Source organism: Microchirus variegatus, assembly GCF_963457635.1.
Source record: "Microchirus variegatus genome assembly, chromosome: 7".
NCBI classification, from domain to species: Eukaryota; Metazoa; Chordata; class Actinopteri; order Pleuronectiformes; family Soleidae; genus Microchirus; species Microchirus variegatus.
Window position 1 is genome coordinate 25150656 of NC_139808.1, and position 27226 is coordinate 25177881.

The following is a 27226-nucleotide window of genomic DNA, read 5'->3' on the forward strand; positions in this document are numbered from 1 at the left end:
AATTTTTTTCAACAGATCGTTGTTCAGGGCGATGCCGACTATTATGATGGTAAATTTCAAGTCATTCCGAGATACTTTTTGTTTTGTAGACTAAAGTCAGCTCACTGTCAAAGTGCATCAGGGCAAGTGGATCATTCCCGGAATTTCAAAAATGCATTAAAATTATTCCTTAAGAGGTTTGCAAATATTTTCAACGGATCCTTGTTCAGGGCGATGCCGACTATTATGATGGTAAATTTCAAGTCATTCCGAGATACTTTTTATTTTTGTGAGGAAAGTCAGCTCACTGTCAAAGTGCATCAAGGCAAATGGATCATTTCCTGAATTTCAAAAATTAATTAGAATTAGTTAGTAAAAATGTGCTTAATTTCTCGTCTTTGTAAATTAATTTCCTACCACATCCTTTTCGGTTCATATGAAGTGTGTTTAGTTTGGAAAGGTTTTATTTGAGACACGACACTTTATTATTATGACCTTTTTGGAATCTTGCAAATACTCCTAAAACACTAAAACTAACAAAAACTAACCAAAAAATGTTTATAAAGGCTCCACCTGGAACCCTTTTAAAACCCTTTATTCAGGAAAGGGGTTTTAAAGGGTTCTCTGTTCTTACTGGAACCATTAGTGTTTCAATTTCTTGGGGAAAGGGTTTTTCAGAAGCATATGTGACCAGGTAGAACCTCAGCCCTTGTAGAAGAACTCTTTTGGAACCCTTATTTCTAAACGTTTCCTACTATTCATTAGGACTGTGGAGCTTATGTGTTCATACTTAAACGTTACATAGGTGAACGAGTGAAGATGAATCTGTGAACGTTCAGAGATGAATGCAGATGAATCACATACTCGAGAACTTTAAGTTGACCTCTTTAGTCTCCAGCCCGATGAAATATGTCGTTGTGGTGTGTGTGTGTGTGTGTGTGTGTGTGCGCGACAGTGTTCGGATTCAAGTGTCTAACTCTCCAGAAACTTCCCTGAGTGACCCCCCCCCCCCACCACCACCACCACCACCACTCTACAGTGAGTGATGTTCTCTCCACTTTCTGACAGGCTTCTTTGAATAATGAATGAGCTTCTACTGCGGCAAAGTAGCCATGTCTTTATCCCTGAACTCTGACCCCTTTTTAAATGTCAGTGTCAGTGAAGGCCTCTCTACACAGCCATCACACCACATCACAGTCAGGGGAGTCAGATAAGGCTTTGTTGTACTAAAAATAAAGCATTTATCTGGTCTGTCAAACACTGTATGTGCGCACATGTGTAATATGATTATTAGCCCAGCTGGCAGGTGTGATAAGCTAATGTAGCATATTAGATCGCCTGCTCTCGCCATGGAAACGACAAGGCAACACTTTCTATGTGTGTGTGTGTGTGTGTGTGTGTGTGTGTGTGTGTGTTTGAGTTTTAGATTGTTGAAACTATAGGAAAAACACATTTGGTGTCTTTGATTCACATCATATCTCACCAATGGTAATTTGACGTGAGAATAATACACAACTCCTTATATGGACATCCTGGGGGTGTGTGTTTATTGGTCACATATTCAGGCTTTAAAAAAAACTTGTTTTTTTTCCGTCTTCATATGTGTTTTTGAGTCAAAGTTATGATTAATTTTATGTCACATTTTTAGTCGTGATATAAAGTAGCAATAATTGTGCAGAAGTGAAGTATTGTGAAGTATTTCACAAATTCAATCCGATTTTAAACATTTCAAGGAGTTATTGTTCATGTTTATATAGGTTGTGCTAAAGAAAAGGATATAAGACACTCTATATTGCACATTGTATACAGTATATATACTATATATATATTTTTATTTATTTTTTTTTTATTTTTTTTTTTTTTAAACATCAGTTCTCATCAAACATATCAAACATGAACAGATTTTCAAAGTTTTAACCCTTAAATTGCCAAGTTTTTGTCAAAAATAGTGATTTGAATCGGTTTCAATGAGGACATTTTTGGGCCTAAGGTGTGTGAGTGTGAGTATTTCTAAGTTCACATTGTTTACAATAGACTAAAAAATGAAAAATATCCGTGTTGCGCTGTGTTTAAGGGTTAAACACTGAACTACAGTATAATGTGTGTATATATACAGTAAACCGTTGCAGATTTGGACTGGTGAGTCCATTTATACTGTGGTGAAATTGATGTGTTTTCACGATATGTAAATTTCCAAGGGCTCAAAATCACCGCGCCTGGATGTGATAAATGCACTGTCAGCTCATGTTATCTCAGATATATTATGCGCCTCACGGGTCATAGTGTATTCTGCGTGCGTGCAGAGCTACAGTATAAGTCATGAATTTTCATGTTTTTTCCTGTTTCATCATAAAACCTGACCAATAAAACACAATTTAAAAAATAGCCATTAAAGTATACGTATAAATGACTTATTTAAAAGCAGATATAGAGTTATGCAGTATTTTTTTTTTTTGCTCTTTCACTGAAAAAGTCTCAAACTTTTTGCTGTAACGTAACTGAGCAGAGACGCTGTGTTTCTCAGAGTCTGAAAAAGGACAGAGGAAATAAAACCTGAAATATACTGCATGTTTGGAGGAGCTGTGACAAGAGTAGTTTACTGTGGGTAATTTATATAATGTAGCTATCAACAGAGAGCATTTTGGGTATGTTTAAACATACACTATATACAGAGGCTATAAGAGGGCGTCTTATATGCTTTTTTCCCCTGAACATAAAGTACTCAAAATATACAAAAAGTAAAGTAAAACGCTCTAATTTAGCGACTTCTGCACAATTATAGCTACTTTAAAGCCTGAATATGTGACCTACAAACACACACCCCCAGGATGTCCATATAAGGAGTTGTGTATTGTACCCAAGGGTTAAATCTGTATATCAGTCAAATGCACATCTGAATGGAAATGACATTACATGGACATAAATAATAATAATAATATATGTTATATAATATAATTAAACACTTCCATGAATTGAGGAGAGCACAGGAAATACATCCTGTCTTTTTATTGGTCAATTCTTCTTAATGCGTGTCTGATTATTCACCAGTGCATTTCTTCAGAATGTCAACACACTGGATGAGGAGAAAACCTGATGAATGCAAAGTGGACGAGGAAGCTCTTATGTGCGAGAGAGTGTGAATCTTTTGAAGTCTCTGAGAAATCGTCTGAAAAGGCTGAGCCTGATGGATTTGTGGTATAAAAAAACGCTCTATAACCGTTACACAAAAACAATTTAATCCTCGTGTGTTGCTGCTCTTCACAGATGGACAGATTTTCCCCTCTATTGATTAGTTTCCTCTGTGAAGGCGACGACGCGTTCCTCTTCCTGCGTTTTCCATTCACGTCGTACGTGTTGCGCGCTGATCACACAGCATCAAAGGCTTGTTTTAAATCCGTGATGCTAACGTCTCTGTCTCAGTTTAGTCTTATCAGAGTGTGTGTGTTTGTGTTTGCACACAATGTGAAGCAGGAAATATGACGAAATATGAAACTAAAAATTGAAAGACTAACAAAGTTATACTGCAGTATTGTACTTCAGAGACACTGATTTAAAATGAAATAAAGTTTCTATAAAGGTTTTATGTGATATGAAGATTGCTATTTTAGTGTAAAGGACTATCAGCATTGTTAATATGTCAAATTAGCTGTTTTTAGCTATCGTCGACGTGACACTACACCATTTCCGGTTTAACAGGAAGTTTATTTTGAAAGTCTGCATCTGTGTTTTTGATGCAACTTAACAGCGGAAAATTATTACGAAAACGGGAAAAAGTGTTGTTTATTTAATGGCTATGAGCTACGTCTAGCTTACTCAGTGGTGCTAACACTGCTAAGTCTGTATTTGTGTTGTGAACAGCGGAAAAATTAAGAAGAAAACGAGAAAAACGGTAACAATCTATTACAAAAAATGAACTCCATAACGGAACAGTTAAAATATTGTTAGCACCAGTCATGAGTGGCGACAAGGTAAATGTTGTTTTGTGTTGTTTATTGAATGGCTACTAGCTTTGTCTGCTAGCTTACAAAGTGGTGCTAACACTGCTAAGTCTGTATTTGTGTTTTAATGCAAATTAACAGCAAAAAAGTATGTCAAAAACGGGGAAAAGAGTGACAAATATTACACACATTAAGTAAATAAGGCAACAGATAACCGAATATTAGTGGCAGTCAAGAGTGGCAACAAGGTAAATGTTGTTTTGTGTCGTTTATTGAATGGCTACTAGCTATGTCTGCTAGCTTACTCAGTGGTGCTAACACTGCTAAGTCTGTATTTGTGTTTTTTTATGCAACTCATCATCGCTAAATTCCGAAGAATATGGTGACAAATATCACAAACATTAAGTAGATAATGCAACAGTTAAAAGATTATTAGCACCTGTCATATGTGGCAACAAGTTAAATATTGTTTTCTGTAATTTATTTAATGGCTACTAGCTATGTCTGCTAGCTTACTCAGTGGTGCTATCACTGCTATGTTATTAGCCACGGAAATGCTAATGTTGTGTGTTTTTATGTTGCGTTTTCAAGTCCAATTAAACTTTTGGACCGTCAGTAATGGCTCCCCCTTTCTTTGACTGGATGCTACATTTACTTTAGTATACTACAGTTTAATAGTACACACAAAATGAGTTTCTGCCTCATTAGGACCAGGTTTTGCTCTCTATGAGGACTCCTTGTCCTGACAAGTCAAGTGTTTATGCCAGAAAAAAAGATTCCTAAAGTGGTGATAAATACAACACTGGGGCGGTGATAAAAGGGGTGGGGAGTGGAGTGAAGGCTAACGCAGAGGAATCTTATGCACTGTAAATAACAACACAGACCGTAAAATCATAGCTAATGCACGGTCACATCCTCCTATAACTGCACTCCCTGCAACATCACTGTACTGTATTAGCATGAGTGACTGTTCTCTGTCCTCAGCAGGAAGTCACACACTCTTCCTCTCGCTAATGGCTGCACAGACTGTGTCCTCACTCAGCCCGAGCTTTACATCTTAACCCTTAGTGCTCACATGGCAGGGATCTGTGGTCAATTGCCGTGGGAATAATACTTAACTCCTTATATGGACATCCTGGGTGTCCATATAAGGTGTGTTTATAGGCCCCATATTCAGGCTTTTAAAAATGCTGTTTTTTCGTCTTATTGAGTCTTAATTTATGATTCATTTTAGATCACATTTTTAGTCATGATATAAAGTAGCAATAATTGTGCAGAAGTGACACAAAATAGAGTGTTTTTCTTGTCTTTTTGTCCATAAAAACGAGCCAAGTGAACTTTGAACTGAGATGTATTTCCACATTTCTGAAATCCAATACGATTTTAAACATTTTGAGTGCTTTTTGCTCACTTGTGTTCCTAGGTTGTGCTGAAAAAAAGGATATAAGACCATCGATATTGCACATTCTTACAACCTCTGAATATACTGTACGTTTTGACCCCTATTTGACCCCCATAACTGATTGTATCGCAGACGTCACGCACTTTGAATGACTGTAATTACGTCACGGTTTGTGCTATCTGAGAAATTCCAGCAGTTTCTGAATAGCTGAGAAGTTGCCCATCAACGCCAACATGTGGTTATTACGGTAATTTCCCTCAATCTGTTGCAGGAAGCCAACAAATCAGCGTCTAAATCACCAGAGAGTTGGAAAAACGTAGCCTGTTTTTGTACATTGAGACAAAATCTCAGACAAATGTGTTTTATACTGTTCACATTTCAAATTTAACACTCAAAACCTGTTGTTCCCCTACAAACACAGTGTTCTCCTTCATTTGAAATTGATAATACACTATTTTAAAGGTGCATTATGTAATAAATCTAAAGCAACTGGCCATAAAATCCTCCTAATATGTCACAGAGACTCAGGAATAATGTTCATATAACAAACTGAACTCACCAACAACAACAGTACAGACAAATTATTTGCATTAAAAAAAATATTTTGCAGACTGCAAATCACGTTTATGTTTTGAAATCATGTTTTTGGCATGTGGCGCCACCTACCGCCGTCTACCAATCATTGCAGTCAGTAGAGTCTCAGCTGCCGAGCAACCACGGGTTGCCAGTTACGTGAGAAAACGAAACCTAAAAGACCTCAGTATTTTGAATTTGAATGTAGTAACTGTTTTTGGCCACATTCTTACATATGGCACCTTTAAATAACGGCCAGATATTAACAGTTATAATAAGCAAACAAGTACAGACAGACATTTTTAGGCTTAGGTGTTAAAGGGTTAACATAAAAGCAGCCAAATTGCTCTGTGTTCTAAGGGTTAATGTCTTCTTGCACACAGATTTCCTCACACTGTCAGAATAAAACCAGCGTCCCAGGCTCACACAGTGAGTGTGCAGCGAGTGAACAGGACACAGCGGATCTCAGACTCTCCACGAGCAACAAAGCAAAGTGCTCACAGGGAAATCAACATGGCAAATCTGAGCTAACGCGGCTCCACGGCCTGCAGTCACGGCCTGTCTCACTGAGACGAGACGTTTCCATGCAATTAGTCCAAAGAGCCTCAGAAAAAAGAGAAACCACAGCTGAGTGTCCAAAAAGCTTCAGGAGAAACAGACTTATAGAGAGTTGATTATTGCATTACTTCACATAATCTGCGTTCACTTACTTAAAGGCCAATGTGGACGTTCAGCAAATTCTGCATCAATCGCCGCTGATCTTTTATTGATGCAGTGATTTACCTGCAGATTTTTCCCCCCGTGTTTTCCTAGAGTGCCCATATTGTCGAGGCTGAATAATTGAGTGAACAAGCCCACATTTGGGAACGCACAAGACTCAAGTGGGTTTAAAATGATCCAGTAACACCCTCAATGCAGGGGCGCAGCTTGTGAACAGGCAAAGCAGGCAACTTCTTGGGGCCCCCCGAGCCGATAGGGTCCCCCCCGACACTCGGAGCCTGAGGGCTGTTTTTACTGAAATGTGCAGTGACCAGCCGCCCCCCCCCCCCCCCCCCGTCCCCCTTAAACAACAATGGGCAATTTGCAATGACATCTCAGTAGGAAACCTCCCTAAAGGGGCCCCACCTCACTTTAACCTGTGTGAAGTTATCGTTCTGCAAGTTGGAAAATGAAGAGGATTATTTACAGTGTAATGCATATCTATTTTACTCAGTTTATATGGTTTTTTTTTCAGTTATTTACAGTATTTTATTGTTCTATATATTTATATTGTTTTATAATGTGGGTTCTTGACAGTGTAATGTATTTTTTTTTACTAAGTTTATATAGTTTTTTAAAAGCTATTTACAGTATTTTTACATTTATATTTTCACATACTTTTTAATTACAAGGTTTTTCCATGTTATTTCGGGAAAAAATAATATTTTGAAGTCATACATTTTTCGTTGGTGTCAGATTATTTGTAACATAATAGTGATGAACACTGGTTGGAAGGAAGGGCCCCCTGGGAATTTTTGCTTAGGGCCCTTACAGACTCTAGAATCACCTCTGCCTCAATGCAACGGCACGCGGCCGCCGTGTCCTTCACTGATGCTCTGACATGAATGATGACTTGCTGCTTGATGCCAGCTTGTATTTTGAGGGTGGGAAAAGTTATACAGTAACTCCACAAAGTCCAGGTGCTCCGTGATACTCCATGTCAGACCTTCGTTCTCTCCGAGCGTCATTAACGTGCCATTAAAGTTTCATCAGCGCTGAAATGTAAATGATTTTTGGGGGTGATCAAGCCGTTCTCACAGACGCGAGGCGCTTTAATTAAACTTCAAGAAGCCGGCGCCCGTTTAACCGCTGCCATTTAGCATCTGACGTCTGACATTAATGTTTCTGCTCTACTCTACATCACGAGGGGAAAATAAACAGTGAGGGGGGTTTGTGTCAAACAAAGGCCGACTCCCTCCCCCGTCTCTTTCATAACAGAATTCTTTGCTCTCTTAATTGTACACAGAGCTGCGGCGTTGGCGTTGCTAGCATGAGCGCGGCGGAAGGTCACGGATCGTTTGACTGTGTGTTCGAGTTCAATGGCAGATGAGCGAAGACGCACAGTCACGAACGTAAATACACTCTTAGAAACAAGGGTTCTTCTACAAGGGCTGAGGTTCTACCTGGAACCATTTGCTTCTGAAAAACTTAAAGCTTAATCCACTTATGACCATCAAGACAATCAGGTCCCCCCATTTTGTCATTTCACCCCAACCTGTCTGGGCAGATGGCCGCACATCGTTGAGTCTGGTTCTGTCAGAGATTTCTTCTTATCTATCTCCAGAGCTATGTCCAGAGCCTTCACTCTTAGAAATAAGGGTTCCAAAAGGGTTCTTCTACAATGGCTGAGGTTCTACCTGGAACCATTTGCTTCTGAAAAACCCTTTCCTGTAGAAGGGCTTTTCAAGGGTTCTTGGTAACACTAATGGTTCCAGTAAGAACCATTTTGATCCAAAGAACCCTGAATAAAGGGTTTTAAAAGGGCTCTTGGTGAAACCCTCCAAAAGGGTTCCAAGTAGAACCTTCTACCTGGAGACAAAAAGGGTTCTCCTATGAGGACAAGCCGTAGAACCGTATATGGTTCTACTTAGCACTTTTATTTCTAAGAGTGTACACATTCATATCATAAAAATAAACAATATATAAGGATGATTGTCACGTTCGTTCAGGCCTGAACTTTATTAATAATTGACAGTGAGGAGCAGCAGAGCCTGAGCAAATGTTTACCTGCAGCTGAATCGTGTGCAATGAGTCGGCACTTAAAAAATGTCACGTCATGATTCTGAACTGCTTCACGCTGCAGTTTTTGCCATTCACACATGCCCACATGCACATATTTCATGCCCATTCACACGCTCAGTCGTCAGGTTATCAACGTGGCGCCTGAGGGTCCTGCCCAAGGACACATCAGCAGGGAATAGAACCCACAACCTTCGGTCACATGATTCATTTACTTGTAAAAACTCCAGTGTGTGATTAAAGGTGAAGTAAGTAGTTTATAGTGCCATCTAGAGGAGAGGCTGAAATTTACAACAAAGAACTGCTCCTCTGCTCACCCCCTCCCTTCCCTGAGCGCTACGGTATCCTCAGCCGGTCAAATGTCGTCCTCGTCGTCTTTCTCCGTGTCAGCAGATGAGGTTCGTGAGGCGAGGGAGAGGGCGAGCTACCGCGGCCGTAGCAGACGAAGCGGAGAGAGTGGAGGCGGGACTTCTGCTACAAGTAAAGAGACGCTTGTTTTGTTCTCTCGCGTTTGTCCTTACAGGCTCCGGTAGAAACATGGCGTCTCGCTGCTAACAGTGGCAATGCAACCACGGCCCGCGACCATGTTATTTTACATGACTTTTTGAAACACTACGAAAACGAAACAAAAACTATTATACAGCAACTAGACAATGCAGGAGCACATAATATGTATAAAAAAGTGGATTTTGGGTTATATAAACCCATAAATACTACACAGTGTCCCTTTAAAGCAACGAGGAATGAGGAATATATAAGAGAAGAGTCTCACTTTACTCAAAGTCAGCGATGAATACATGAGTTGAATAAGTCATGAAGGACTCCCACACACAATGAGTAGAATATTGACCCAGTGACATCGTTTGCAGAGTTAATTCATTAAGAAAAAAGCCCTAGATATATATATATATATATATATATATATATATATATATATATATATATATATTCGATTCAGCAAAGTGAAGTATTTCTTGTTCCTGGATAATGAGCGGTGGAAATGAGGCGAGGGCGGTTAATGAAGACGGTGTGTGTGTGTGTGTGTGTGTGTGTGTGTGTGTGTGTGTGTGTGTGTGTGTGTGTGTGTGTGTGTGTGTGTGTGTGTGTGTGTGTGTGTGTGTGTGTGTGTGTGTTTGGTTTAGTTGACAGTCCAAAAATAGAGTCAAACAATAGGTGTCACACACACACACACACACACACACACACACACACACACACACACACACACACACACACACACACTCCTTCACCCTCTCTCTCTCTCTCTCTGTGACGTGGGCTGTCCGTGGAAAACAAACTTCTATTCATTGACTCCACAGAGACTCGTGCTGCAGACACAGTAACAAGGTCAGGGAAAAAAATGATCAGAGTGAAGCCAATAACACGGAGACAAGTGAAGGCTGTCGTGGAGTCATTTAAAAAAACACAATAAAAAAGGAGGAAGGTTTTAATTGACTCTCTGGAAGGTTTTACGTCTATGCCTCCGACTCATAAAAAGAGTCGTTTTCCCAAAGTCTGGCTTTGTTCTGAACGCTGATGAATCAGCAAAAACATCAACAAATCTGACATTCACCTCTGGGTGAATCTCCTTCATCCTCCTTCTTTTACTCCTCCTGCTGCTGAATGTGACAGATTAAAAAGCTTCAAGCGTCAGATCAAGACAGGAAAGATCAGCTGAGTTTCTCATGTTGTTGAGCTCTTGTTTTTGTTTCCTAAACTTTAAAACTTAACCCTTTATCACGTCAAGCGTCAAAATGTCAGGATTTGGGGCCAGAAAAGGTCCCGTTTTTCCAGAATAACTTTCAATATCTGGCAGTTATTGACAATTCACTGCATGTTAAAGTAGTGTATTAACAGAAACAAGGAGTTTTATTTTGAAAAACACACCGTAGTTGTGCACGAACACCAGATTTTGCGTCTTAATTTTGAAATTCGAACACTATAAAACATAATTAAAGTAAATTAGAACTATAGAGACTTTTAAATCCTGCCTTAAAACTCTTTTATTCTCATATATTTATGTATTTTTGTCTGTAATCTATGCGTTGAGATTGTTAAATATGGTAAATATGTAGTGCATACAGTATATTCTATTGGTTTGGGCAAAAATATGTATATTTACATTCTAATTTCTCTAATTTCCTCTTCTTCTACAACTTCCTACTTGTGTTCACGGTGGAAATAAGAGAAGATGATGATTGTGTGAGCGCAGAGCTGCAACTAACGATTATTTTCATAATCGATTAATCTGTCATTTCATCGTTTGGTCCATAAAATTAATAAAACCGTTTGTCAAACCTGGAAATAACGATGTTCTCGAACGTCTTGTTTTTGTCCACAAACCAAAATGATTCACTTTTAATGATTTCTTTGTTATGTGGAGCAAAGAAATAAAGAAAAATATCCACATTTAAGAAGCTAAAACAATCATAAATCTAGTTTTACTCATGAAAAAAAGCTTCAAAGCTTCAGCTCTATGTGAGAGTGTGATGTTGAGACGATTGTGTAACACGTGTCTGACCCTCAGCCCCCGGGATCGTTCACCCCGCGGTTGACTTTACCTTGGCAGCAAACGACGAGCTGGGCTTCTCCAGGAGGTCCCAGAGCTTCATCCTCTTCTCGGAACAACACGTGGTGGTAAACTCCTCTCCGTCGCGCTCCCTCATGTTCTCCGCCTCCCGCTTGAGCTCCTCGTTCATCTGCTCCTTCTTCTGGTGATACCTGGCCTGGCAGCAGGACTCCAGGTAGATCTCGTCGATGCCCCAGTAGTCCAGCTCTTGGCTGAAGGACAGCGCGCACATCTCCTCCATCATGTGCAGCTTCCCCGTGCGGTAGAAGTTCAGGATGGAGGTGAAGGCCCCCGGGTGCCTGTCGAAGAAGTACTCGTTGCCGTCCAGGCTGTAGTCGTCGCAGATCTCCATGATGGAGTCGTGCGTGTTGCAGTCTCTGAGTTTGCCCAGCCTGGTGCGGGGCAGCCGGTCCAGAGTCCTCCACAGGACCTCATGGATCAGGCCCCCGACGTTCAGCCTCACCCGGCGGGTGTGGGTCTTGGCCTGGATGATGTCCACTGTGTCCGGCGGCAACGCGTTTGTCGAGCGAAATCCTGTTTTGATCATCTTTTCCTGAAGGTCACGGGGTCACAGGGTCACGGGAAAGGACCGGGAGTTTACAGTCTCGACTTGATTAAGAGGACATGACCCTGGAGACGACCACGTCAGGGTCCCAGCACCGTCTCTGAGGCTGAAACTGAAGGAGAACATGTGTCTTAAAGTGTAGAATAAGAACAGTTACACTAAACATATATACTTTTAAAAAAAATAATAATTTTACAGGAAATCTTATGTAAATTTTAACATATTTTGACTGTTTTCCAATAAAACAATGAAATGTTATAGGTTTTATGTTTAAAATTACAGTAAGATTAGGTTAATATTATGTTATCTTTAACTGTAATTTGACATACAATTGTCTGTATTTTTTACATGTTTATGACCATTTTCCATAAGACAATGTAATAACTGTAAATTAACACTAGCAGTAATTTAAAGATTTACAAGTAATTAAAGGTGCATTATGTAATAAATCTGAATCAACTGGCCATAAAATCCTCCTAATATGTCACAGAGACTCAGGAATAATGTTCATATAACAAACTGAACTCACCAACAACAACAGTACAGACAAAATATTCACATTAAAAAAAATATTTTGCAGACTGCAAATCATGTTTATGTTTTGAAATCATGTTTTTGGCATGTGGCGCCACCTACCGCCGTCTACCAATCATTGCAGTCAGTAGAGTCTCAGCTGCCGAGCAACCACGGGTTGCCAGTTACGTGAGAAAACGAAACCTAAAAGACCTCGGTATTTTGAAATTGAGTGTAGTAACTGTTTTTGGCCACATTCTTACATATGGCGCCTTTAACCATAATATGATATGACATTATTATTATGTTTTTTAAAGGTAATTTAACATATCTATTTCACATTCAAATGCACATTTACATAAAAAGTGATGTAATTTTACAGAAAGAACTTAGTATTCTTACAGATTTTTGCTTTTTTTTAAACAATAAAATGCCTACGATATATGGTATCGTATAAGTACACATTCCACTGTAATTTTGTATAAAATGTTTCGGGTTTTTTTGATGTGTGTGTATATGAATAAATATATATATAGTAGTAGTACTAGTAGTATGCTAACACTTCCCATGTCAATTAGGCCTCCATATGGTTTATATTTGGCTGAGCAATATGGCTCCCAAGTGGGTTAGTCCATGGTTTCCATGGTGGCTCCAGCCCACATGGGCTTCCTCCCACAAGGCACCTGCATAATTCGCCAACTTCGAGCCCACTTACGTCCTCACTTAGTAACCAGGAAGCCTGGAAAAAAGGTGCTAACTAAGTGAGCATTGGGCTGCTGGAAAGTGGGCAAACACGGCTGGAAAAAAGCCTCCATGGAAAACATGGAAAAACCCTCGGGGATTCCAATATCAGGCAGAATGTCAACCTTATGAGGTGCCAACGTGGACATGGAACAGCCAACTTTGCGCGTCTACTATGTTCCACACTGTGAGACAGATATAATAATAATTATATAATAACTATATAAACAGTTATGGTATTAGTAGCACCTCACTATGGCTGCTACTGGTGCTGTTGTTGTTGGAACAGCATGGCCGTTCGTTGTCCTACAGCAGCAATGTCAGGTGGTTTATCCACTCATCAGAGAAGCAAATAGATATTTTAATCAGCTTTAAAGAGGCACAGCCGCTTTTCTTGCTGACGGGGATGAGAGAGCGGAAAGAGAGAGGGAGGGAGGGAGGGAGGGGACCGGCCAACGGTCTGAAACCACCAGGAAACCAGACACTTTTATGTTTATGTTACTTTATTCTTCAGGTTAAACTGAAGCGACTTGTATTTCTATTCTTTTAATACATGTACATTCACTTATGTCAATAATATGTAAATATATGTACATGTATTTTATTTTTCTGCTATGACCATGTAAACACGTGTTTCCCAATGCCAATAAAGACTGTTTTTGACTTTGAATTTAAGAGAGAGAGAGTTGATTAAGTGGACTGCACTGATGGTGAGCGCTGTCCAGTGCTGAAACCCTGTCTGTCTCCCTGTCAGTCTCCCCGTCACTCACACTGTCGCTGTCCACGGACTCACGGTGCTGAAACGTCTCACTCAGATCGTGTGGGACAGCTATCGATCCAGGAACAATAAGCTGAACAAACTTCTTTAATGACTCGTAGCCAAAATAAAACGTTATATCGTGAGAACGTGCTAACTAAGTTCGTGGTAGCGTTATTTTAAAAGTGTTTTTTATACATATATATATAATGATATATAAAGTTATCTACATTTGGTTATATATATCTATAGCAGGTAGTTAATCGCGAAATGGTGTCCACAGGACGCACCAAAAACAGACACATCCCACACGTCAGAAGCTAAATATAATAAACGTGATACATACGCATCTCCCGCATCTCCAGGTTCAGCTCATGGACGCGCAGCAGCAACATAACTTAGGTTAGGTCCGCGTCAGTCTCGGGTCCGGTGATGATGAAGCATCATGATCATGAGATTCCTACAGCGACATGTCGAAAAAAATAAATAATAATAATAATAATAATACACCAACTGCTTTATAACGAATATGACTGTGTGTCTCCAGCGGTGAATCAACAAGTCCACACTTCTGAGAGGCTCTCGCTTTCTTTCTTTCTTCTTCTTCCACCTGCAGTCACTCAGTGTGTGTGTGTGTGTGTGTTAGCCTGAGCCTGAGCCTGTGTGTGTGTGTGTGTGTGTGTGGAAGTGTGTGCGGGATCCTGGAGGAGCTCATTTCACTGAGGCTCCTTCCGAGCTGCGCAGCCTGTGTGGGTTTAACCCTCACAGAGCCAGCGAGCCACACACAGCTCTCACTGCACCACAGGAATCCACATCCACATCCACCTCACACTCATATGATATATGTTATCACATCCCATATAAGTCAGCATCTTTCACAATAATGTGTAATAATGCAAATCTGCAGTGTTTTAAAACTCATAATGCCCTCAAAAGCAACACAACAAATGTCAGCTATGTTGTAAATCTGCTGAAATCTATCTATTTATCTTAGTTTTTACCATGGCTGCCAGTAAGTGCTTATTAAACTGGGAAATACTTTTGTTTAAAGATAAACGTTCTATAATTCAGTTTTGATAGTTTTATGACACATTCAGGTTCAGTGGGAAAGTTACTCAGCACTTGTCTGTGTTTGTAGTATATGTTAATAATAATAATTTAATAAGATAATATAGATAATTATTTATATGCCAACTGTGAATATCAAGATATAATATAATATAATATAGATATTGGGGTCCAAGACAGACCATAATACAGTTCAAGGGGTCGGATTAATTAAGTTCTGACCTCTTTTCCAGCGTGGCAAACATGAAATATGGTCCCTATTTTTCCCTCTCCCATTGTAACATCCTGAGTAATCTTATGTTCTGTTTTCCTGTTTTATTTTGAAATAATTACCGTTGCCTCTCGTTTCCGTGTCTTTGCTTCCTGTAGAGTTTTAGCTGGCCGCCCTGATGTGTTTTCCCTGTTCACCTGTGTATTTTGACCTCTTTTGTACCTGCAAAACATCTGCAGTGAAGTCGCTCCTGCTCGTCATCAGTGATCAGCTGCTTTTCATACGACACAGTTTACTATATATGTGAACTTTCCACTCAGCTTCACTCTGCAAACAACAGGTGTGTGTGTGTGTGTGTGTGTGTGTGTGTGTGTGTGTGTGTGTGTGTGTGTGTGTGCGCGCTCTGTTTACACTACAGGTCGCCCCCCTCCTCACTATGCTCTCGCTCTGTTTTTAACAAACACACTCACTGATGACTGTAGTCACAATATTTCAGTTTTACTCTTAAAACACCATGCGTCTGTGGCCGTTAAACCACCAAACGGCAAGATATTAACAACAAAACATCATCACAAAATGCATCATTATTTACACATTTCCATAAATATTACATACTGTAAAATATAAATACAGAATATAAAAGTACAAAAGGGCATATTGACAACATGTAAGTGCTGAAATGTACAAAAAACAAACAGAGTTGGGGTTGTTTTTTTGGTTCTTTTTTAAGAAAAGTTTTTGTCCGTGAGCTTCGGTTTGTATCGGAAACGCAGGTCTCCGTCCGGTTGAAGCATCCCGAATCCGTAACGACTGGCGTTCACCTCGGGCATTTGAGCGTTTGGGTCGCACAGCTGCAAATCGTAGTGAGTCAACATCAGGTAAACAAACCTGTAAACACAGGTGAAAAAGATGAGAACAAAGCAACTTCCTGTGGAGCATTTTTTAAACGTCTTCTCAGACACTCACTCTCTAATGGTGTGGAGGGCAAACTTCTTCCCCACGCAGCCATTGGTCCCCGCGCCAAACGGCATGGAGTAATATTTCAATGGTCTCCCTTTTTTACAAAAAACCTTCTTCGCTGATCCGTCGTCGTTCAGGAAGCGATCGTACTTGAACTTCTGCGAAAAAGGAAACGCATTTTTATTAACAATTAGATCACAGTATATACAGAGGCTATAAGAATGTGCGATACAAAGTATTTTTTGCTCACATTTTACCTATTTCGTGGGTACTAAATAGTACTTCTTACACACGTCTTATCTATTTTGTTGTAACTAATTAGTATTTCGTGCGCACATTTTACATTTTTCGTGGGAACAAATTAGTATTTCTTGCACACGTTTTATCTATTTTGTGGGAACGATTTAGTATTTTTTACGCACATCATTTCTACTAATTAGTATTTCTTGCGTACGTATTACATTTTTCGTGGGAACAAATTAGTATTTCTTGCACACATTTTATCTATTTTGTGGGAACTATTTAGTATTTCTTACACACGTCTTATTTTTCTACTTATTGTCTTATCATTTCTACTAATTAGTATTTTGTGTGCAAGTTTTACCTATTTTGTGGGAACTATTTAGTATTTCTTACAAACATTTTATCTATTTTGTGGGAACAAATTAGTATTTCTTGCGCACGTTTTACCTATTTCGTAGGAAAGAACTCAAAACTCAAAAACAAACACATTTTTTAAAAACCTGAATATGTGACCTATAAACACACACCCCCAGGATGTCCATATAAGGAGTTGTATGTTATTTCCAGGGCAAATTACCATGGGTGCTCACGCGTCAGGGATCACTAAGGGTTAACAACAGAAATGAAATGAAAGCAATAACTGTTTATTTCTTTGTTTAGCGTCTGTTGGGCAGACTTTATTTTCAAGGAGCCTTGCAGTGTCCTTCCCACGGCTATTATCTGTGGTTCTGTTCCTTCCGCTCGGCTAATCCCTCATTGGTCTACAGCTCTGGGTTTGACCTTTCACTGGGTAATGCAGGGTCAGCTGTGTGTAGGCGTTGATCCCGCCTTACATAAATATCCCCCAATGCTAATTACACTCAAGTCTGCCTCCAACTAGTCCCTAGGACAATTACTCCTGTTAATACTGGCAGCACTAGGGGGGGTGGAGTGGAAAGGTTGGTAACATGGGAGCTCTTGTTTGAACAAGTCAGCACAACAAACCTGCGGCTCACTGTGAATCTCAGGGTCCATTTGAGGGCTGATGAAGGGGAACAAACACACCCGGTCTCCTTTCCTCAGCAGATACTCGTGGCCGTCAGACAGGTGGATGGTCTTTTCCTGCACCACCTCTCTGGTGATGAAGGGGGCAGCAGTGAGTCTCATTGCCTCCTCCAAAGCACTATCTACAAAAGGGGACAAAAAAAGATAAATAGATAAATTACCGTAAAAGGTAAGCACCACTTATCCTTGATACACATGACCAAACATATAGCAGGATGTTTGGTACTTGTATATAATGTCATTCTAATGTTTTCTTGTGCTTTTAATCGTCCAAACACTTATCTTTTGCTCTATTGCTAAAATATTGTTTAAATCGTTGATCAGGCCTTTCAGGTGCCTAGGTACACCTAGAGCACCAAAATAAATAAATAATAAAATAAATAAATAGATATTTATTATCAGTTCTCATCATACATATCAAACATTAATGAATTTTTAAAGTTTTTAACCCTTAAATTGCAATGTTTTTGTCACCATGCGTCAAAAATAGTGATTTGAACAGGTTTCGATGTGAGTATTTTAGTTAACGCTGTTTACAATAGACTAAAAATTTTAAAATGCATGAAAAATAATGTTGAGAATACTCAAAAACCCACAACCTGGCATAAACTTTTAACAATATGCACAGAAAGGGATAAAATATTCTAGAAATTAAAAGCCAAAAACACAAAAATGCGTCTAGGTGACGTGTTTAAGGGTTAAAGCTGCAGTATGTTAACAGTTCATGCTCAGTACAGTTTATCTACATGTATCATGTGATTTTTCTGAAACTTCCTTACCAAAGACAGGAGTGACGACAGGTGTGTCCAGGAGCGGAGTCTCTGATGCCGCCGTCTGTGATATACGGCTGAATTCTTCCTTCACGGCCGTCAGAGCTTCAGGATTTGTCAGCAAGTAACCCAAGAGCCAGAATGCAGCAGGACCAACATTACCCTGGAAACAAACAGAAGACTCACATGAATACGCTTGCTAATAAAGTTGACACTGCACTGTTGCATAGTGACGCCGCAACAGGTTGTTTGGTGACAAACGGAGCGTGTGATTCAATGAAAGTTAAATCAAAAAGACAAATGAATCTCCGGCGCTGCTGATGAGACACAGAAGAGCGTCTTCCTTCCACGTGTTTGGAACGAGGGCAGTCGCGCTCTGGATAGTTTCACTCCTGGCAAACGCACAGTGCGATAATGGTTTACTTAAAAAGGAGAAGCCACTGGAAGCTGCCATGTGCCTCCATCCAAGGCCAGAACGTCTTCTAAAGCGATTAAGTTTTATGGCGAGGCCGCGGCGCTGTCAGAGCCAGCAGCACAAACACACAAAGTAGCCAACGCTACGGAAACACAACATGGAGAATAAATCATCCTGAAATTGCCTACGAAGTTGCGACAAAGTGCAAGCACTTGTTTACTCATATAAGCATAAGCATTGCTGAGCGAACTTGTGTATCCATTAAAAGACGCCAACAACAAGTTACCTCATACAGATTCTAATAGTGCATGTGGATTTCTATCTATTCTCTTTGTAATGTTTGAAATAATTTGCTCTGAAACAGCTTGAAGTTACATCTCAGAACTTCAACAAGATCACAGCAACAAGGGTACAAAAAAAAAGGATGATTCAACATTCTGCAGAGTACAGCATTACCCCCCAGCTGTGCTGCAGAAATACTGAATGATTCAATATTGTACACAGGTAGATGTGAGAGTTAGTCCTCATTTAGACAAGACCATCTGGATTCTCTCCCTCTGTCTTACAGAGGAGGTGTAAAAGTGGTGAATAAGAGCATGTTGATCCATGACTGGACCTTAAAATATACATTAAAGCAAGGATGAAAGCATTTTGAATAAAACTTGAAAGTCCAACCACCATAAATAAGTAAAATCAGTGGCTCTGTGCTCAACACTTTTATCTTACAGTAAAATAACACACGGTAACAGTATATTCCTACTTGTTGTTGTAGGGCAGTAATATGATAATATAGGGTAAATAACAACGTGTGGGGCATAAATAATATAATACTCTGCTGCTCGTTTATTAACCAGAACCAGGATGAGAGAGCATATTAGTCCAAGTCTTAGCTGTTAGCTGCTACACTCTTAAAAATAAGGGTTCCAAAAGGGTCCTTCTACATGGGCTGAGGTTCTACCTGGAACCATTTGCTTCTGAAAGGGTTCTTGGTAACACTAATGGTTCCAGTTAGCACTTTTATTTCTAAGAGTGCATGATGGAATAAAAAGTAGTGAGTAGAAGGCTCGGGAAAAAAAGCTTTAAGTCTTTTGTATAATATCTAGCTAACAACGGAGTTAGCAATATAGCTCCTAGCCCATGACATGCTTTATATACAAGGAGGAGGAGCTTAAAGTCAGCTCTAAATGTTAAAGGGAGCCAGTGTGTACACTTATAAATAAACGTGCTAAGTAGAACCATATAAGGTTCTTTGGCTTGTCCTAATAGGAGAACCCTTTTTGGCTCCAGGTAGAACCTTTTTATAAAGGTTCCACATGGAACCCTTTTAAAACCATTTATTCAGGAAAGGGCTTTTAAAGGGTTCTCTGGATCAAAATGGTTCTTAATGGAACCATTAGTGTTACCAAGAACCCTTGAAAAGCCCTTTCTTTGGGGTAAGGGTTTTTCAGAAGCAAATGGTTCCAGATAGAACCTCGGCCCTTGTAGAAGGACCCTTTTGGAACCCTTATTTCTAAGAGTGTGTTGTGTTTTATTTGTGTTTATTCGTTTATTTTAAAGTTTAAACAGGGTTTTAACCTCTTGACTCGAGCATTTTCCAATTTTATTCCACCCTGTGGTGTATTTTACTGTTTTATTTGTATTTTTGTATTAAAAAGTATTATTACCATGCTATCACTTTCACAATAACATAGCATTACTGTCATATTATCTCATGACCAAAATAAGATGGTATTACCACAATATTACCCCTTTTAAACAAAATTATTACCAAATTATTATTTATTTAAGTGTTTCCTGCTCTTTTTTTATGATCTTGAAATGATGCATCCCCATCAGCACTTGACAAAAAACTGACATAAACTAACAACAGCGATAGCAGAGGTGAACAGCGCCCTCGTGTGCCAAACTAGAGTACTGCGCCTCAGGGACTGTATAATATTTCTAACCTGGTCCCTTCAGGAGTTCAGGTAAAAACGTGCAGCACAAACGTGACGTGACATCAGGTTCATCTCAAGTTCAACAGGGAAAACTTGTCTAATCTCTACAAACAATCTAAAAAACATTCTTGCTTCATGTGTAAACAGAATGCTTCTTTCTCACCTGTGTGGCCCAGAGTTGCATCAGCAGAGCCTTTATCTGCGCGTCCTCGTCCGCCCCCTCCTCCTTTAAGAGCTGCCTGTAGCTGTGAAGCCAAGGGTTTGAGCCGGAGTCCTCAGTCAGACCTGCTGGAGCCAGAAGGTCCCAGAGTCTCTGTTGAACCCTGTGTGCCGTCCTCTTCTCCTCTGTGACGCACAGATAAACATCAGTAAGTGAGTGAGTCACTGGCAAAACATACGTCAAGTCGACTTTGTTTGTAAAGAAGACTACGAAGCCAAGAAGTACAAGGCGCTTTAAAAGAAATAAAGTTTAAAACGGGTCCATGTTTTTATAAAAATGGATATAAAAGGTAATGAAGTAAACAAGTAACAATTATTAAATAGGTTAAATACACATTAAGGCTCATTAAAATCATTTACTTCACATGTTTTAACCCTTTAACACCTAAGCTGTTGTCTGGACTTTTTTTGCTAATTTTAACCATAAAAATACCAGCTAACTAAGTGTTTTTGCCCGTTTTTTTCAAGAATAACTTTAAATATCTGGCTGTTATTTACAATTTACTGCATGTACGTGTGTATTAACAGTTTAAAATGAAGAAAAACTCAATTAAATTCTTTTTTTTTAATTGTTAAATGTTAAATTTGAACAGTTTGTGCGTGTAAAATGTGTAAAAACAGGATGGATGTGCCAGAAATACACATTTTTTCCCACAGAATAGGTAAAACGTGCACAAGAAATACTAATTTGTTCCTACGAAATAGGTAAAGTGTGCTTAAGAAATACTAATTCGTTCCCACCAAATTGGTAAAACGTGCACAAGAAATACTAATTCGTTCCCATGATTGGGTAAAGCGTGCATAAGAAATACTAATTAGTTCCCACAAAATAGGTAAAACATGCACATGAAATACTAATTCGTTGTCACAAAATAGCTATGTGCAGTCGTTTTTTTTGGCTGACTCCCCGGATTCCTGCAACGCTGTGAGTGAAATTACCGTAATAACCACACGTTAGATTTGACGTGCAACTTCTCAGCCTTCAGGATTTTGCTGGAATTTTCCGATAGCACAAACCCTTTAGTAACAAATTAACGTGTCATTTGCGATACTCTCGGCGTTAAAGGGTTCGAATAAATAAAATCCTGGACATGTGAGCAGATATTACTGTATCGTGCGCAACAGATGGAGGACAAACAATAGTTCAGGTATGACGGACAATGGTGAGTTGCACATTGAAGCAGGACCCATTGTCTCGTGTTGGGTGGAACAGAGAGCGCAAACGATAAACAATGACACACAAGCAGAGACATGACATAAGGGAGCGTGCTGTGACAGTGTTACATTACATTACATCGGGTTTTGGGCGACGAATCGCACCACGTTCTCACCAACACACTCCAACTGACAGAGTGTGAGTCACCATGGTGACCAGACAACATGTATACAGCAGATGATGTAAGGGCACGTTTGCTGAGACGCACAAGTTTTCCCTGACTCATGGTTTGTATCACTGATGATGAACAATACTTTACATCATCGACAACTGCTACTCTGACCTCAGAAACTTCTCATGGACGTTTTTTGAGTAATTTCAGGAGTCATGGAAAAGTTTGGAATTGAGAAATTAAGTTTTCCGGTCATCACCTGGCTTCAGTGTGCCCCTCGCCAGTTTGGTTAAGAGCCCGTCGAACTTCTTGTACTCCTCGTAGACCCTGGACGGATCTGGGCTGTTGTTGTTGTTCTGTTCTCCCCCAAACAGCACCAGGTACCCCGCCCTGCAGACAAAGCAAAGGTGTGAGAACGTGAGAGACTCCCTGGCTGGTGAAAGATTCTGTCTTGATGGAAAGATAATCGGCCCACTCGTTTATTTAATCCGCTCTGTGCTGGTAGTTTTCCACACAGCACGTAAACAGAGCTGTCATATAGGATTTCTTGGCATTGTTTAATTGAATCTTATCATGAGAGCGAGAGAAAGAGAGCGACGGTTACATTCACATCCACTCTGCCAAAAAGTTATTTATGTGCACGCACAAACCGGAAAGGTGACTTTGAACTCAAGGGTTAACAGATACTACATTTATCACGGCTGTGTTGACAAACAGCAGATGTTAGAAGTGACCAGTGTGTGTAAACTGTTTAGTGTGCGTGAGAGAGAGAGAAATGGAGTGGGCTCCTTCTTTCGTACTTGAAGAGTAAGCTGTATGAGAAGTTGAACAGTCCCTCGTCTTTCCAGTGTTTCTGGTTGGGAGGCATCTCGGCTTTCAGGAGGGCCTGCAGGTGTCGGCTCATGGTGCCGTTGAGGGTGGTTAAACTCACTCCCATGAAGTGCCTGCGGACAGGAAAGGTTTTGACGGAAAAACACAGAACGAGGGTGAAAATTCCGCACAAAATCAAGTCGCGTTGATTGTCGTTTGTTGTGACAACAAAAGGAGGGAGGCGCTGAGACAGAGAAACTGTAAACACACGACACGGATTCCACCCCAAAGTCGGGCCGAGTGCCCAAACCAGTGCTGCAATCTCAAGTCATTTCAAACGACGCCTGTGAGTTGTTAAATCACCAATTAGTTCTGACCTCTCTGGTCCTCAGAGAGTGATTTTCTGGTTGTGCCTCAGGTCAAATCTTTATTGAATCACTGCCTTATTTCTAGTTTTTCCTCTTTTCAGTTTAAATAACATTAAAAATGTGCTCAGACGCAGGTAGAACAAGTCGAGCAGTGAATCAAAGACACTAAAGGTAGTTTTCCTGGTTTTTCTGAGAGAGCGAGGCTGGATTATGAGGATTAGGAGGAATCTTTTCGTGGGTGATTCACAGTTTAAGCCGATCGGCTTAATCAGCATTTGTGTGAATTTGACAACAGTTCGATGGAAGAGACATTTGTTTATTTTTCACTTTAAATCCTCAATTTCAGGACTTCATTTGTCTGAACTGTAATCCAGAAGATGATACCATGACTCAGACTTTTTCTAATCTTCTTCGGTGACTTGAACTCTCACTCAAACACATACAAAGAAAGACGAATATTTTTTTTTTTTTGGACCCCGAAATAAAACAGAATGAGTTGGGGAGATGCAAAATATGTTGTTTCCCAGTTCAAAAAACCAAAATGAATAATGTAAAAACTATCAGTAACAACAGAGTCATAAGAAAACAAGATGCTGTAAGAATGCATTTCTAAATGTGGGGAAAGTAGGTGATTTTTCACAAACCAATTTCGCTTTCACATTACCGTGAAATGAAAATGAAAATATTCGGGACAGCCTTTCAGTTTGAAGTATAAATAAATAAATTAATAAACAAGTACATACTTTCTCATCATGGCTTTGGCTGTGTTTGGCTGGTGATGTGGGAGCCGCAGGCTGAAGATTCTCTCCATGAGCACGCGAGCGTAGCGCGTGAAGTCCAGGGACTGGGGGTCATTGATGACGGCGTCATACGAATGTGGATCCAGCAGCACAGTGACGTAACGTCCAGCTGCACGCACCTGTGATCATTGACATTATATTATTGTATGTATGAAGTTATTCTTTCATGCAAAGTTTTCTGCACTCAATTTTTTTTTTAATGCAACTATTGTACGTGCTTAGTTTCTGTATATAACTGAGAATCACAATGTGTTTTGATGCAAATTCATGCAGCGTAACAAGACTTTCAACAAGCCGTTACATGCATATTACATTCCAGTCTCTGAGCTCTGACATGTTTTCGATGCTTATAACAAATAAGGTTCATTGTCTTATTCCATGTGTGATCGTATGACTTGAAAGCAAGTCAACTCCAACCTGTCGCACATAAGAACAAAGTGTCTGTCTAAATCAGTGTTGTAATGTCATAAATTGTGTACTTTTACTCCATTACATTTCCCCTAACTATCTTAGTTACTCACTACTACCAAATAAAATCAGAAGAAGAGTTGGTAATGGTCTGTATATATAATTTATATAGTGCTACAATGCATTATACCCCCCAAAAAAAGTACAGTAAATGTCATATTCTTTAAGACTTTAACTTAAAGGTGAAGTAAGTAGTTTATAGTGTCATCTAGAGGAGAGGCTGAAATTTACAACAAAGACCTGCTGCTCTGCTCACCCCCTCCCTTCCCTGAGCGCTACGGTATCCGCAGCCGGTCAAATGTCGAACTCGTCGTCTTTCTCCGTGTCAGCAGATGAGGTTCGTGAGGCAAGGGAGAGGGCGAGCTACCGCGGCCGTAGCAGACGAAGCGGAGAGAGAGGAGGTGGGACTTCCGCTACAAGTAAAGAGACGCTTGATTTGTTCTCTCGCGTTTGTCCTTTCAGGCTCCCGTAGAAACATGGCGTCTCGCTGCTAACAGTGGCTATGCAACCGCGGTCCGCGACCGTGTTATTTTACATGACTTTTTGAAACACTACGAAAATGAAACAAAAACTATTATATAGCGACTAGACAATGCAGGAGCACATAATATGTATAAAAAAGTGGATTTTGGGTTATATAAACCCATAAATACTACATAGTGTCCCTTTAAGTAATAAATAAAAAATAAGTGACTTCAACTTCTATCTTTTGTACATTTTTGATTGCATCATGAAATCTATAAACAGGAAAACAATGTTCTGAAGGATCTGGCCTTAACATAATCATGTCAACACAAAGGCCATTCAGTGGCTGCTCTATAGCTGCATTTATCTATATGTACATGTATTATTTTTGCTGCCCATTGTTTTACTCGACAAACATGTGGGACTTTTGTTTATAAGGGTGTGTCTCCTATGCACAAGGGGACTTTTATATCACTTGTGTTTTGTAGCTGTAACTTCCTTATTTTAATACTTTATTATGATTTCTTGTCATACGAAGACCTATTTCTATTATTTTATTTGTTTTAGGGGCTTCACATGTGTTGTTTTTGTTTCTTTTATGCACTTTCTGTCAGAAATTAAACAGAGAGTTTGTGTGACCCCACTATTTACATATATTTCTCTAATAGAAATCACATTTCTGTCTAACCTTTTTGTATATATATAATATATATAGTATTTTCAGAGTTGTAAATGTGTGAGGACTAAATTGAGCAAAGTTGCAGATTCAGCAAAATAAACATCATTACGTTCCCTCTACTCACTGTGAAAATGTCGCCATGCTTCAGCTTCATTCGATTCAAGAATTTGGACGCATCTTTTCCAAATTCAAGAGCATGGCCTAACCATGGAATAACTCCTTTGTCAAGCGGTGGCTCACTCTTTGACCTAAAAAGAAAAAGAAATTGTATATAGGTGAACTTTAAATGATCAAATAATTATCTTTAGAGGTTCTTGTGGTATTATTTGTTGTCCTTCTTTCCTCCCGATTGTTAAAAAGAACACACCGACACTACTGAACACTCAGTTCCAGGACAGTTACGCTAATAATCTTAATTTACATGCTGTGTTGTCATTTACAGTAAGGATGTTTTTATTCTTCCTGCTTATTCTTCCTGCTGCTGTTGCGGTCAGGTTGAACTCTTCACTGCGTGACCGCAAACCTGTGTTTATGAACTTATTTATAATAAGTGCATCATCATTAGATTCCTCTTACACCACTGTTCTGTTTTTAATTTTTCAGAAGTAGGCTAATTTAAAAGTATCCACACGAGCAAGACACAATGTTCTCGTCGGACCACATTCCTCCTCAGACTGCAGGACACCAAACTGACAAAAGTAGAATAGGTTCGCTCAGGTGTGGCGATATGAAATGTGCACCTTGCATTCACGCAGTTAGTAGCCTATTATTGTCATTATCATGACATTGTATGTGTTGTTTTTATTTATTTAAAATAGGGACCAGGCATACTATTACTAGACAATTTTCATGTAAATATACAAGATTATAGCCAGTGGCTAATTGATGGTAACGCAAAACAGCAATGAACGACAACTTAACGAATAATAACTTAATAATATATGACACATTGTCAGCAGTAAAGACTGAGAAAGGGTCACACTTAATAAATATAAAATAAATACATCAAAAACATGTTAATTATGACGTAAATATACGTATAAGTGCGTTTTTGGGGGGGATAAAATGCAAGCGTGCCTAGCTTAAATGTGCTGACTATTTAATGCTAAAGTGTGTGTATGCGTGTGCTAACTCCTGAGTACTTTTTCAGACATAAACACTGATTATGAGTCCACATGAAGACCAAAACCTGGTTCTAATGAAGTAGAAAGTAATAACTGAGGAGGTGGTTAAAGTTGAAGGGTAAGATTTTAATGTGTGTATGTGGTGGTGACATACCTGGTTCTGTGTGTGAGGATGAAATAAAGCAGCACGGCGTGGACGAGCAGAAAAACGGTCCAGATCATCTCGCGTGATTTCTCTCCGGCTCCGCAGACTGTTGTGTTGTCCCCACCCGCCTCTCCTATGACTTTTAAGGGATTTCCCTCACCCACGCTCTCCGTCACTGTTCGCCGAACAGTGTTCGGTGTCTCCCCTCCCATCCGTCCCTCCCTCCTGCCGGTAGACGACCGACGATACTCGGGCACCGTCACATCTTCAGCTCCGCTCACTTCCTCTGTGCAGAAGTACGTGATTGATGAGTCGTCTTGGCTCGTTTTTACGGTCGCACCTCTTGCACCTTTTACA

General features: G+C 39.8%; 2 protein-coding genes across 2 annotated transcripts in view; both read right to left on the reverse strand.

Moving 5' to 3' along the window:
* LOC310929279 (potassium voltage-gated channel subfamily B member 1-like) overlaps positions 1-11786 on the reverse strand; it is a gene marked incomplete at both ends in the record, with an annotated part of 38336 nt that extends 26550 nt beyond the window's left edge. The window contains one exon of the mRNA XM_083892002.1: positions 11232-11786. Coding sequence (XP_083748128.1) covers positions 11232-11786 — 555 coding nt within the window. The remainder of the gene's footprint in view (positions 1-11231) is intronic.
* A 3895-nt stretch (positions 11787-15681) lies between these two features.
* Positions 15682-26946, reverse strand: LOC310929361 (prostacyclin synthase-like; the record flags this gene model as incomplete). The annotated part of the gene is made up of 10 exons (XM_083892089.1): positions 15682-15982; positions 16061-16212; positions 17282-17463; positions 18121-18274; positions 20627-20808; positions 22270-22400; positions 22811-22954; positions 23932-24107; positions 25725-25848; positions 26879-26946. The coding sequence occupies 10 exons, from the start codon at positions 26944-26946 to the stop codon at positions 15820-15822; spliced, it is 1476 nt and encodes a 491-aa protein (XP_083748215.1). The 3' UTR covers positions 15682-15819.
* Between the last annotated feature and the right edge of the window lie 280 nt (positions 26947-27226).